The 14148-nt window shown below is 41.1% G+C and overlaps 2 protein-coding genes across 2 annotated transcripts; both read right to left on the reverse strand.

Moving 5' to 3' along the window:
• Positions 1–3828: 3828 nt before the first annotated feature.
• On the reverse strand, positions 3829–6610 carry LOC4348929 (basic transcription factor 3). Its single transcript, XM_015757387.2, has 6 exons — positions 6480–6610; positions 5545–5612; positions 4874–5022; positions 4729–4785; positions 4416–4454; positions 3829–4192 (listed from the first exon to the last, which is right to left on the reverse strand). The coding sequence occupies exons 2-6, from the start codon at positions 5610–5612 to the stop codon at positions 4011–4013; spliced, it is 495 nt and encodes a 164-aa protein (XP_015612873.1). The 5' UTR covers positions 6480–6610; the 3' UTR covers positions 3829–4010.
• Positions 6611–7725: 1115 nt separating this feature from the next.
• LOC4348930 (uncharacterized) lies at positions 7726–10531 on the reverse strand. The gene is made up of 3 exons (XM_015757602.3): positions 10271–10531; positions 9606–10135; positions 7726–8633 (listed from the first exon to the last, which is right to left on the reverse strand). Exons 2-3 carry the CDS (start codon positions 10074–10076, stop codon positions 8115–8117), a joined length of 990 nt encoding a protein of 329 aa, XP_015613088.1. The 5' UTR covers positions 10077–10135; positions 10271–10531; the 3' UTR covers positions 7726–8114.
• Between the last annotated feature and the right edge of the window lie 3617 nt (positions 10532–14148).

Consider the following 14148-nt stretch of genomic DNA (forward strand, 5'->3'; position numbering starts at 1 on the left):
CCGTCGTGCACGGCGGGAATAGACCATTTCTGACGGGACAAAACGCACGGTGCCGCCACCACCACCACCGCTTGACTCGACGGTTGACATCAGGTAGGCAGGCACGTTGGCACGGGCGCACGGCTTCAGATGGCGCATGCGGCGGTGAGATCGGTGGCGGTGCCATACCAGTAGCGACTAGCGAGCAGGTCCCTTATCGATTGGGCACAGTTACCGTACCCCCCGTAAGGTGATTACCGTGAAAACCACGAAACATACTGTAGATTTAAAAACTGAAAAAGTTACCGTGCATGATAACCCTGATAACCGTGTAGTAACCGCGAGAGAGTGAGCGCACGGGCAATGCAAGTGCAACGGGGTTGATACGCCGCTGGCTTGGCTCGATCGGATTGATTGGCCAACGGAGCCGGACGTGTACCGATGTACCGTATACACGGTGATGGATGGGGCGAAATGGGGATTTTTCTTTTTTCTTTTCTTCTTCGGCGGAGCATCCGAAATGTCAAGGTTTCCTGCCGCGGATGACGGGAGCCGGCCGTGTGAATCCCGGTCGTTTTCATCACGGAGAAGACGAGTCGCTAGCTACAAGACTTTCCTCTGCTTCCTGCATCGGTTTCGCCGGGGAGAAAATTGGACGAAGGCCCGAGAGCTCAGTCTGTGCGAAAAATATGCATATGTGCAATCCAAGATGGTTGGTGTATGCATTGAGTATTTTTGGCCTTCGGCCGTCAGTGGATGAGCAAATGGTTGGCCCATATGCATTTTAACTGTGCCATTTGGTTGCCATTTGAACTGCTTCCAGAATCCAGAGTATGTATCCATATTATATAATTGTCGCTCCATCTGTAAAGGTAGCCATACAAAAATAATGCATATCATCTGGTTATGATTTATGAATCGATGGTTCCAAGAATCAGCCACTCATGTAGCTTCTGAATGAAAAGAATCAGTATCTCTTATCTAACTCGCTTAACAATTAGCGATATGCTCCGGTCCAGTAAAAAGTACCTCTACCGGTACCTCACGATACCAATAGTTTCCGATCGTTGGATCTAGCTTAATAGGATGGGTATTGTTAGATCTAGCGATCGTAAATGATTTGGTACCGTGAGGTACCGGATACTTTTTGTTGTACCGGAAGTCTGGAACAAATATCTAACAATTAACATACTGTGAAAAAAAGTTAGATAAATAAGGAAGAACTTGTTGTAGAATAATTAAGAAGATAATGTGAGTGTGTTAGACCCTGTTTAAATGGGACTAAAACTTTTTAGTACCTATCACATCGGATGTTTGGACACTAATTATAAATATTAAACGTAGACTATTAATAAAACTCATTCTATAACCCTGGACTAATTCGCGAGACGAATCTATTGAGCCTAATTAATTCATGATTAGCCTATGTGATGCTACAGTAAACATGCGCTAATTATAGATTAATTAGGTTAAAAAATTGTCACGCGAATTAGCTCTCATTTATGTAATTAGTTTTATAAGTAGTCTATGTTTAATACTCCAAATTCATCCGATATGACATGGATTAAAGTTTAGTCCCTGGATCCAAACACCCCCTTAGAAGTTAAACACACGAGTCCTTTCGGTTGAAATCACATACTCCTACCACCGTGCTAGCAAGCACATCTCAAAGTTACCAGTACCAAGTCAAATACTAGTCAATTGCCAGATACTGAAACCTGGTACTCCATCATATGATCACAGGCTCGAAGAACCATCCTAAGCTTGTAAGGTAGAGTTGTTGAGACTTGGACGCGAATTCGAGACCATTTCAATCGTGACAGGGGAAACTTGTGTACGCACGCCTAGCCTGACTCACGGGCTTGCATGTAGTCTTCACAAGAACCGTTCAATTTGATTTCGTTTCAACATCAACACGTCAATAGGTGAAAATCACTACTATCCTCTTTTTTTTTATATGAACGCAGGTTTCGACGGTCACCAGATGTTGAGAGCTCTGTAATCTCTGAATTTAATTAGGAGGTTTTAATGTCCTGATGGTTTTCTTCTATTACTAAAACGAGAGCTGTTTTGATTTGGTTTCGTTATTAGATGGAAATTATGAATTATCTATGTCATACGGCGGCAAATATCCATACGGTGATATCACTTCAGTGCTGTGGTTTCTGAAGGAAAAGAAAATGGAGTCAAAGAAATGTGAATTTTAATTGAAGAACCATAAATATCATTCAGATAAACAAGTACTTGAGCTTCTGTTTGAAGATCTAGGACCAGTTGACGATGGGATAAATAAATCTGAGACACTTGGTTGTTCTTTAACACGGATTAGTTAACACTTCATATCAGTGTACTTGGTACCTCTGCTGAATCTCGAGAGCTTGTTGAAGGCGGCACGTGCAGATGATCCAGACACACCGATGTCTGATTTTATTTTTTGAGAAAAAACCTCAAATTTCAATGAATTCAATGGATTTCTTTTCATGTTTTGGGGCATGCTGGACACATATGCCAAATAAATAAACGCAGATAATTAGTAGCATATACTCAGTAGTATAGTACTATCCCCTTTAGCCAGGATTTGGTTTTGACTGTCAGATTAACCATAAAATATCATCCTCTGACTCAATGTTGCAACTATGATCCAGAAAACTTCTCGTTGACATGTTCGTAGAACGCATGCTCATGTTGCATTCACCGCACAAACGTAGCGATCTTTAATCATGTGGGGATGTGATTAGCAGGAACTTTTCAGATCAATGCACCTTTCTTTTTCAGCAAAATTTCAATTTGAGCACAAGGGTCTCTGTATCATGTGAAGGCAGCATATGCAGAGACAGTCTTCAGGACATGGCCCTGGCACACGCACAACATAGACAGATGATGATGCGTTCATTGCGTTGATACACCTGCCATTTTTTTTTTCAGAAAAATACTTCTGACAAAGACATGACGAGCAATCCGAACCCATAAGCCTTAGAAAATTCAGACCAAAAACATAAATAATCCTAGTATCCGCTTGAATGCAGATTTCTACGTGGGAGGTCATACGTTTGATAAATTTATTTACCGAATATGTCCGATATTTGATTCTGCTAGATCATAATTCATACGTGCTTGATATAGCTGGATGAAACTCCGTTTGCTACTAAAGAGGGATATTGTCCTGTTAAATAATAAAGAGATGCGAACCACGTTTCAACTCGGCCAAATGTCATGAAAGCACGGACGTCCAGTACACAAAGTAATCATACTGCCATCCTCATGAATAACTATCATGCAGCTGAAAGTACATCAGAAGGTAGCATATAGGACGTACAAATTTTTCATGCAACTGCCACAATTTCTGGACGGTGAGAAATTCGCAAGCCAACGGTAAAAGAGCACTTAAAAGTGAGAACATGCTGGTACCTCAACTTGATGAACCCTATATTCTAGGCTTCTACAGCCATACACGTAGTTATATTCTAAAGCATACACAGAGTCAGCACTGTGAAATCTCACGAATTCTGAAGTTAGAATTCTTTTACCAGCTACTTATATTCTACAGCCATACACAGTCAGCACTGTGAAATCTCACGATGCAACTTCTTTACCAGAATTATGTGAAATCTCACGAAGCAACTCTTTACCAGGTAGCAAGATTTAGTGACATTAGAATGCTGAAGCAACTTCTTTACCAGGTAGCAGGTAGCAAGATTTCAGTGACATTAGAATGCAAGAGCTGCTGTTCTAATAATGGTCATGGACCCTCTCGCGAATGGTCATGGACCCTCGCGAATTTTTAAGCAACATTATAACGCAAGAGCTCTACTGTTCTTATAATGGTTATAGTTATGGAAAAATTAAGGCTGGGGCAACCAAAAGAGGCATTTAATTGATGTAAAATTCCACCAACATACCGGACCAAATCCTCGTACATGACAAAACCGAGCACTGACACAAATAAGGTAGGTCAGAGGTTTTTAAGAGCGGAGGTCTCTAATGGCAATTCGCAACTTATAATCCTTCACAGGAGAAGACATGCAACAAAATCATGATTCCTTTTTCTCTTCTGCTGCCTCCTCAAATGTCTCACCAGGGACAAGCTCAGGAACATCATCATCGTCACCCTGAGCAGCTCCAGCACTGGCACCAGCCTCTTCACCAGAAGCACCAGGAGCCTGCTTTTGGAATTGCTCTGCAAGCCTCCGCAGATTATCCAAGTTGTCAGGACCTGAATAGGAGGAATAAACAAAGGTAAGCGAAGCTTCAACAGCTTTCAAAGATGAGGGTAAGTTATGGCCCAGTAAGTTGCTTCAACATTTCAGTAAATTTTAGTAAATAAACAGAGGCTGAAGCATCAAGACAACAATAGGTGAAATGTTGGTATTGCTTATTATAAACTTCTAATTGGATCATTATTCATGAAACATTGTAAATTGCAACGAGAGGCATACCAAGTTGGTTGATAATTGATGGCAGCAGATCCTGCAGCTCTGTACAAAAAAAGGGAAACATAAAATTATTGTTATGTAAACACAAGAAGTTAATAATACAACTTTATAGAGCTAATATTATATTAGCTTGAGCAAAAAAAGATCTCTGAGAAATGGAAAGTCCAAATTAGGTCTTTCATACATATACATACTATGGGTAGCTATTATCTACTCTACACAGGAAAATAGAACAAAATGACAGGCTGAAATGTTGTTTTAAGATTTATTGATAAAAGCTACATTAGAAATGAAGTACAGGGCATGGAGAACATACTCTTTGTTTGTGGAGTTCCACTGACAACCCATGTATTAGCACCAATTGAAGCTTGCACTGGAACAAAACCAAGAAATAAAATATAAGAAAGCAAGTAGATTACTAATCGTGTAGAACTTGCATTTTAGTATTCAAGTGATCTCACCTTTAGGATTCAGAAACTGAATAACCACATCATCCTTGAAAATGTTAACCTCTTCAATGCCAGGGATGGTGTTTACTCCTACTCTTTTCAGAGTGCTCTGAAGTCTTTTGTCATCTGTGGTTGTAGTCTTATGGACTGCCTTCTTCTTTCTGTCACCAACACAAAACTTATCATATCATAATTAGAATCCTAACAGCACTAGTATGAAACATCATGACTAGTGAGTAGTGAGTAATATACATCCTTTCTGACAATGCATGCTTAGATGACAATTATCCCGCAAGATTATTATCGGTAAACCATTAGTAGTGGTCATATGTTATCTAACAGTGTTTCTTATCTTTAACCCATAGATAATTACCAAGTTAAATAGCCTCAAGTCCCCTCATATTTAATATAGAGTGAAATTATAGCGAGCAAATGAATTTATGGAAGGAAATAGCAAGCATATAGAATTGGATATATATTTATTAATGTTCGTCTTATCGTAATACAAAAAGAATATAGTGCTACCATGCATATCACTACACATGCATCAAAATGCACAACAAAAGCATTAAACATATACACCACTAGCCCAACATAAAGAAAAATGAATCAAACACAATGGGCAGCCACATGTAACCATCAATATGCCGTATGCTGGTTGCAAATATAATAATAATACACACCTGCGCACGCTACCCTTCCCCCCGGTGCGCACAGCACCTGCCATCTTCTTGAGCTTGTCAACATTCATCTGCATAAGACAATAGATCAGTTCTTTCAGTAAAGTACGAGACAAGCCAAACTTAACTAGCTACAATCCTACAAAAAGTATATCAACAGAATAAGTAACAGAAAAGGAAAAAAAAGTAAAGAACTTCTGACCACAAAACAAGACAACCCATCATATGCACCATAAAAGGCCAACAACAGCAGGTTCAACAAAGCAAACACATAGCATAATGAATAATTTGCCAATACAAAAGGTAGCTGACATGGATGGAACAGAAACACCGCAAGTTACTAAACGCTCATGTCTGCAGCAACACCGGTCAAAGATACTAGCACATTATCACTGATCTTACTACCTGGCTAAAGCTACTTGTTCATTCCATTCTGTAAAACTACCGACTTGCCATTAAGCAGATTACTCATTGCGACCACTCCATTACATTCTGTAAAACTATCCATTTCGCATTAAACAGCTTCCACGTTGCGCTCACTCATTTCGTCTAAGAACTCCACTACAACCCAGTAAATCTCCATATTAGTTCCTCAATATCTCACCATCACCAAACCACTCAACGACCAAACTAGGCACCACGCCACCCTAGGCCACGGCACCCAAATCTAGCAAAAACCATCAACACTATCCACCAAACAGCCACAGCGCAATCGACTCATTCCTACCTTCTATAGCGATTCCCCTCACGAAAACCACCTCGAACGATTGCCGGAGACGCGTCGCCCCAGGCCAAATCTTGCAGAGGCTCGCCTACCTAAACCAGCCGAAAAGGCACAGATCCAACCACTCACTCTCCTAACCCCAAACAAAATCGCAAGAAGAAAAACATACTTGATACTACTTGACGGGAGAGCTAGTGACGCCGGAGTAGCTCACCTTGGCTGTGGGGAGGAGGGGGAGCCGCGGCGGCGGCGGCGGAGGCGGCGGCGCGGTGGGAGGAGAGGATAGGGGGAGTGGACGAAGAAGACTCGGGGAGAGGAAAAGGATAGGGCTCTAGGGGTAAGGCTGCCTGCGAGCCCTTTGGTTTTAGGGTTTTAACCCTTGGCGAATCCTGGCCGTCCGATCCGTCATGGGCGGGTGCGTGGAGGGTTTGTGGCTTTGTGCTGTGTCTCAGGTGCATATTCGTTCATCTATGTTGCCGTGTTGGCTACCTGATTCTCGCAGGCTGAAATTACACGGGTACTTAAGGGCTGTTTTGGTTTGATAAAAAATATGCCCTACCAATTTATAGGCAAATTGGATAGTATATGTGTGTAGTTTGGATTGAGCCAAATATTTGATAGTGCCCCAATTCTATTTGGTCATATTCTAGAAGTTTCTTCCTTATACAATAAGAATTTGGCTTTATATTGGTAACAATTCAAATGATTGCTAAATTATTTTTACCCTACCAATATTTTGGTAGTGCCAAAGTTTGCCTAGACGTTGGCACTACCAATGAATTGGTAGGGTAAAAAACCAAACAAACCCTAAGATTTCTTACTGTTCTTTTTACCAACCAATCTTACGTAACTATTCCATTTGTAATATATTCTTTTTACCAACCAATCTTACATAACTATTCCATTTGTAATATAGAAAAGACAAAGTGTTCAGGTAGTGTTTTTTTTAAAAAGAAAATGCATACCATCACTCCCACAATCCCAAAAATAGTGTTAGTAGTATCCACTTCATTAGATCAAAGGCAGAAAATTCTTGATGTTTCCACTTCAGCTCTTTTTAGATCCCATAATAAAACTTTACCATATCATATTGAACACACGTGCATTAAATATTAAATATAACTAATTGTACAAATTACGACTAATTTGCGAGACGGATCTTTTAAGCCTAATTGCTCCATGATTTGACAATGTGATACTATAGTAAACATTTGCTAATGACGGATTAATTAGGCTTAATAAATTCGTCTCACGGTTTACTAACAGATTATGTAATTAGTTTTTTTTATTAGTGCCCGAACATCGTATGCAACATTCTATATAATACCCAATGTGACACGCCAAAACTTTAAAACTTTACACCCCTGTATCTAAACACCCCTTCATTTCATTAGACAGCAAGCATGCCTCGGTATTCACAAATGTTGCTCCGAGATACAACAAGACAGCTAAAAATTCACTTCGGCCGTCCAGAAGAAAACCATCCATTTCAAGACAGGGAAACAAGTGCAATTTGACAGAAGCGGCGGCCTTATTACATCATCAATAAACCACCTCATTATATGTGAGGCCAAAGCATATAGTTACATGTAAGCTAAAACGCTGTGGGATAGATATATTTACAGGTGATGTACACTCCTGAAACCAGCTAACTCACCAAAAGAAAAAGAAAAGGCCACTATAAACATAATCCTAGTAAATGGATTTGTACTCTACTGCCTAAACACTCGATTTGCTCTACTCAAAAAAACAAGCCCACCTTATCTTTCAAGCTGCTCTTCTTTTTCGTCACAAGTTCCCCCTGTCTTTGAACATCACAGCTCAGGTCTTTCTTCTCTGTTGCATGCTCCTACTGCCTTTGAACATCACAGCTCAGGTGTTTCTTCTCTGTTGCATGTTCCCCCTGCCTTTGAACATCACAGCTCAGGTCTTTCTTCTCTGTTGCATGATTTGCATCCTGGACAACCTCTGGTTTCTTTTCATACCCTGAACATTTACTCAACAGAGGACCGAAAAATATGTTTAACATATCCTGAGCAACATCACATGTTGCGGTGAAACTTGGCGTACATTGCTGTACTTGTTGTTTGTTGATCTCATATCTGCTAGGCTCACTTGGAGCTGTATTTGTTTCAGCTGTGTCTGGCAATCCCTTCATTGATTGAGCATTCATCGTTGTGTCTGGCAATCCCTTCATTGATCTAGCATTCCTAGTTGTGTCTGGCAATCCCATCATTGATCGAGCATTTATTATTGATCCTCCTATATCTGCCTCGGTGGAAATTGAAGGACTGCAACGATTCTCATTGTATCTGGCTGTCTTTGTTGTTTTCACTTCATGCTGCTTCAATCTATCAGCTTTTACATACTGCAAAATGCAAATATATCAGCATATCTTCACAGAACCCCAGCTTGTTTTTAAAACAAAAAAAAACCTTCCATAAAGGTTACACATTACTGCTGTTTGCAACAAAAAAAAATAAAATAATCAGTAAATGGAAAATATGGGCTTGTTTGGATTGAAGCCAATTTTCACCCTCCAAAATTTTTGGCAACTACAATAGTATCACAAAGATGTTTGATTTGCTACCAATTTTTGCCCACACTAGTACAAATTCTATACTACTACTACTATCAAATTTGGTAATGGCACAACTACCAAAATATGGTAGGGCAAAATTTGGGTCTAAACCAAACAAGAGCTACAAGAATAGGCGGGACTATTCAACACAACATTCAATTGCACCCAAAAAAAAAACATATAAATGGTCTAAAATCCCATATAGAAGCTGTCATTAAAAAACAAGAAAAGATGATTCTAAGAATAACATTTTGGCTGCAGCAGAGTTAGAAATACCATATTATTCTTAGCCATGGCTCCAAACTCTAGACTATGTTGAAGAAGATAGGTTTATCTATAGTTTCACGTTTTCTGTCTTCAAAACTTACATCCACAAATTTGACAAGATGCAAGCCTAACAACATATCACCTCCTCTAGTCAAATTACAACTATTAAAGCAATACACAACGATAGAACCATAAGGCTCATATATTTATCCACTTCTTTTACAAATCGGATCTTCACTGTAGTTGTTCCATGCACATAAGCACAACAATAAAACCTTGATCTTCCACATTTGACATGGCAAATTAAGCTAGAAAGAAGGGTATACTAAATGTCAAGTGCAAACAATTTAGGTAGTTTAAAATTAACATGACTTTAACTGGAGTTGAATCAATGATTTAATATTCACACAATATAAGCAAGCTAAATAGCAGCACCTGGGGGCAAAAAAGAAAGTAAAAATTGGAACACTGATAAAATATAATATAGTTTACCTCTTCAGCTATGCTCAAAAGATCTTCCACAGTAAGCTCTATATCATCATCAATTGATTCTGACGATGATACTTCTGGCTCAACATTGTCCAGTTTCCGTTTACCGCTGTTCTTTGGAGCAGATCTCCTGCTTACTTTCCTTGCATTCTTATTAGTTATTTTTGCATTTTCTCCATTATTATCATCTTTGACAGCATCCAAGCGCTTTCTCCTCACCTTTTTCCAACCCTGACACGGCTGCAAAGCTCCCAGTTCATCCGCATCCTCTTCATCCACAATTTTAACCTGCTCTCCCCTTTTCCTTTTGGCTGGCTTGATCTGATCCAAATCAGCTGGTTGTTTATTGGATTCCAACACCGGCTCACTCCGATATCGAGTCTTTGACACTTCATCGTTTGAGCATGGCTTCAGCATCCATGCGGGGAGGCAGCGCCTACCATTATCTTGTGAAACCGTACATGCTTCAGCCATCTTCTAACCAGGGGCGGACCTAACTTCGGGCCTGGGGATTCATCTGAAGCCTCAAATTTCTTGGAGAAAAAAAAAGTTATTAGTTCTAGGTTAAGACAAAAGAGAAAAGCTTCCAGATCTGTGGAAGAGAAGAAATGTGGGTAGAACGAGAGGGGTGAGAAAGAAAGAGGATGCGCGTCCGCGCGGGTGCTCACCGGAGGCGGAAGCAGCAGGGCGCCGGCACCGGTGCTCGGGATCGGCGCAGCCGCGCAGGCGGCAGGCGAACTCGATCGCGAAGGAGACCTCTCCGGGAGGCGAGGCCGAGGGGGACAGGGAGATTGGCTTGGGCGGCGCAAGGAGTCAGAGGCGGGTGTGCGCGGCGGCCTGAAGCAGCAGGACGCCGGTCACCGCTGCTCGCCGTGATGGGGGAGATCGGCGCGACGGCGGAGGCGGCGGACGGAGGAGATGGTTGGGACGGGGTCCTACGTTCCCCGGCCGACGTTGTTGAGAGTATGGGCTTTCCGTAGTCTGTTCCCGGCCCGAGGCCCGGCTGAAACGGGCCGAACAGGATTAGAAAAGGTTCATTTGAACTCCCTCAACTATAGATAGGATCTGATTTCCCTCAACCACAAAATCGTGTACATTGCATCCCCAAATATTAAAACCACATATATGATTTAAGGGTGATTTTGTTCTGCATAGCATAATAAACTTAGTCTTTAGGGTTAATTTGATTAGATTCGTCCAAAATATCCACCTCCTCCAACTAAACTGAGATTAAAATGCTCAAATATCCTAATTAAACTCCCATAGTCCCATTCCCTCTCTCAAATTTCCCCCCGCCAAACAAGCTATTTCGGTTCGCTGCACACGTCCTGGCCCAACCCAGTTTACCGTAACGGCTTGTTTGGCAACTCGAGGGTAGAGGATTGAGAATTTATACGAGGGTATTGATGGTGAGATTAAGATGAGAATTTAATTTTTAATCCCAATACATGTTTGGTAGATGTGGTGGAAATTGATAGGGATTTTAGTTGGAGATTAGTTCATTAATGAAAATGGATGGTTGAGATTTGTTTAGGCAAATTAAAGGAGGAATTCCCTCTCAATTACCTCCCCCTACCCAAGTATTGAAAAAGAGGGAGTTTCTTCCTCAATTCCTCATCCCCATCCCACTAATATTCCCATGCCTCCTAACCAAAACAAAGCAGTTAATAGCCTCGTCCCTCCAAACTCCTAATCCCTTGTAGAAACTCCCTCCAACCAAACGGGCCGTGAAATTCCCATCACTGAATCTTGCCACCACGCCTTTTCACGTCCAGATGACGGCTATGGCGAGTTCTCATGTCCACTGCTATACTCCAGTCCTATATGCTCAGTCGCTCATGGAAAGGAACTTCGATCGGCTCCGTGCGCAACATCTGTCCATACAAAACTCAAAGCAGCTCTTCTACCTCAAGCACACAAACACAATCTCTCTCCACTGCCTCGTTAATATTACCTCCGTTTTTTAATATATGACCATTCCTTTTATTAAAAAATACATAATTATAATTTATTTTATTATGAGTTGTTTTATTACTCAAAGTACTTTAAGTATGAATTAAATAAGACGGATGATCAAACATATAGTTAAAAGTCAATGGCGTCATCTATTAGAATACGAAGGAGTATTCATTCTGCTCTGCACAACGAAGAGCTCAGCCTACCACTTGACCATGGGTGGAGCAGCGCGACAGGTTGCTGGCATGCTATTGAAGTCAGGCTCTAGCTTGTTTCCTTCCCGACGGTGAGGCCTGGTAATTGATGAATTGTCCCTGCACTGCCATGGTGAAACCTAGCCACGCCCATTAGAGCAGCATTGGTTCCTAGCCAGGGGGAGAGGTTGGTGTTGTTGCCAGGACCGGGGAGCTGGACCAATGCAAGTTGGCTAGTTTGTGGGGGCATCGACGGCAGGATGATATGCGAGTACCGCGGCAGACAGAATGACAGCAGTGGCGTCAGGTCCTTTCGGCCGGGCTAAGAGGAGGCATCGCAGGCGTCAGCCTCCTCGCTCTACAGGGTCAGGTCTCACAAGCCCTAGGCACGAGCTCGATAGGGTTGTCATCGTTGGCCTACAGGTCCAGGACGGTGATTGTGACGTCGTCGTTGGAACCATTAACCATCCCCCTGACTGCAATTGCCGTCATTGCCAACCTCAAGTCTTTGCTAACCTGAGGATACTGATCTAATCAGGATGAGGCCTTCGGGCTAGGTTTGGATGTGATCTATTAATGGAAAAACATATTATGAGAGCCGTACACAACGACCTTATTAATTAATCGTCCATGCGGGGACAGAGGGCGCCGCTTGATTGGACAAGTGCTTTGATAGACGCAAAAAAAATTGATCTGGCGATCAGCACGCGGACGATCGCAAGAAAATAGACTTTGTGCTTTGGTCGACGACCAACAATAGAATCTGATGCACGAGGCACGACGACGTACACAAATTTATCATATGTAAATTTATCGGAAACCTTGCGTATTTTTTTTAAATAGATACATATGTGAAAAGTTTGCCTTACCGACATCTTTGAAATTAAGTTCATATTGACTTCAAAACCAATCAAACATTCAAACCTTATTCTTCCGATTCCATAATACTGAGGAGAGTCCAAATGCGGCATTTCTGGAAGCTTTTGCAGTTAGCCGCCGTCAGTCAACTGGAAACTTACAGTAAACTGAAAAGAACCCGACGGATATTAGATGAAGTTCAGCAAGTATATATAAGTATATATACGCACTCTTTTGTCAAAGAAAATGACTTTCTACTATGGATATTCTCTCCTACTGTTTCATCTCGCCAAGGCTATTTTGACTTCCGTTCAGGTCATCCTCGGCCCATTCGTGGAGTGGGCGACCTGGCGATTTGCGTGGCGTGACGTGACATGTTGACCTTCTCCATGCTGGAAGCCTGGAACAATAGAATTTTTTTCATTTTAAAATTTTTGTTTTTTAATATTTACAGAAATATTGTACATGCAAAAATATTTACAAAAGTAGACCCACCCTCCCTGGCAGGTTGACGTGAGGGACAGACAAGATGAAAAAGAAACTAGAAAAATACATTTTTGATAGAGTGAAAATTGCATTTACCCCCTTGCAGCCCTTGTAGAGGGCGGCAAGAGACCTCAGTGCACAATACGTAAACCTTGCCACCCTCCACTTGGGCGGCATGGGCTATTTCTGTAAATATTTTGGTTGGTATAATATTTCTATAAATATTAAAAAATAAAATTTTTAAAAAGAAAATAGTTCTGGAACAATATGTCCCCATGCCCACTTGTTCAGGATGTGAGCCCGCAACTTCGGCAGGGGCTATTTGTTTGGTGGCCATGTTTAGGGCCTGTTTAGTTCGCGAAAAGAAAATTTTGGGTGTCACATCGGACGTTTGACCGGATGTCGGAAGGGGTTTTCGGACACGAATAAAAAAACTAATTTCATAACTCACCTAGAAACAGCGAGACGAATCTTTTTAGCCTAATTAATTCGTCATTAGCACATGTGGATTACTGTAGCACTTATGGCTATTCATGGACTAATTAGGCTCAGCAGATTCATCTCGCGATTTCCCTCCTAACTGTGCAATTAGTTTTTTTAAAAATCTATATTTAATGCTCCATGCATGTGTCCAAATATTCGGTGTGATGTTTTTGGGAAAAAATTTTTAGGAACTAAACAAGCCCTTACCATGTTAAATCTTTAGACGCGCCACAATTTTTATTTAGTGTTTAATTGGTTGAGTGTCACAGTTAAGTCTAGCCACAATTTATTAGCATATTGGCCCACGCATCATATTCTTATTTTCTAGGCAAAACTTGTCATTGACTCATAATTGTGACCAACAAATTGTTGGACACACTTTGTGTGGCTTGCTATAATTATAATAAAGTTAGCATCCATCCAAACAGTAAAAAAAACTCAACCTATTAAGAAAATAACACTTAACACTTTAATATGTACGATAGTTCAGCTATAAATCTTATCCATACTTTATTTAACAAATATCTCAACCATTTGATTTGGTTTTGTTGGAAGTTACAAAGATCGAG

Source organism: Oryza sativa, chromosome 10 (genome assembly GCF_034140825.1).
Source record: "Oryza sativa Japonica Group chromosome 10, ASM3414082v1".
Lineage (NCBI taxonomy): Eukaryota > Viridiplantae > Streptophyta > Magnoliopsida > Poales > Poaceae > Oryza > Oryza sativa.

Excerpts from the sequence above, each read along its gene's own strand:
- LOC4348930 (XM_015757602.3), bottom strand. The coding sequence starts at position 10,076 with ATGGCTGAAGCATGTACGGTTTCACAAGATAATGGTAGGCGCTGCCTC. Across the intron at positions 8,634-9,605 it reads TTTTGAGCATAGCTGAAGAG|TATGTAAAAGCTGATAGATT; the intron begins GTAAACTATATT and ends TGCATTTTGCAG.
- LOC4348929 (XM_015757387.2), bottom strand. The coding sequence starts at position 5,612 with ATGAATGTTGACAAGCTCAAGAAGATGGCAGGTGCTGTGCGCACCGGG. Across the intron at positions 4,786-4,873 it reads TCAGTTTCTGAATCCTAAAG|TGCAAGCTTCAATTGGTGCT; the intron begins GTGAGATCACTT and ends GTTTTGTTCCAG. Across the intron at positions 4,193-4,415 it reads ATCAATTATCAACCAACTTG|GTCCTGACAACTTGGATAAT; the intron begins GTATGCCTCTCG and ends CCTCCTATTCAG.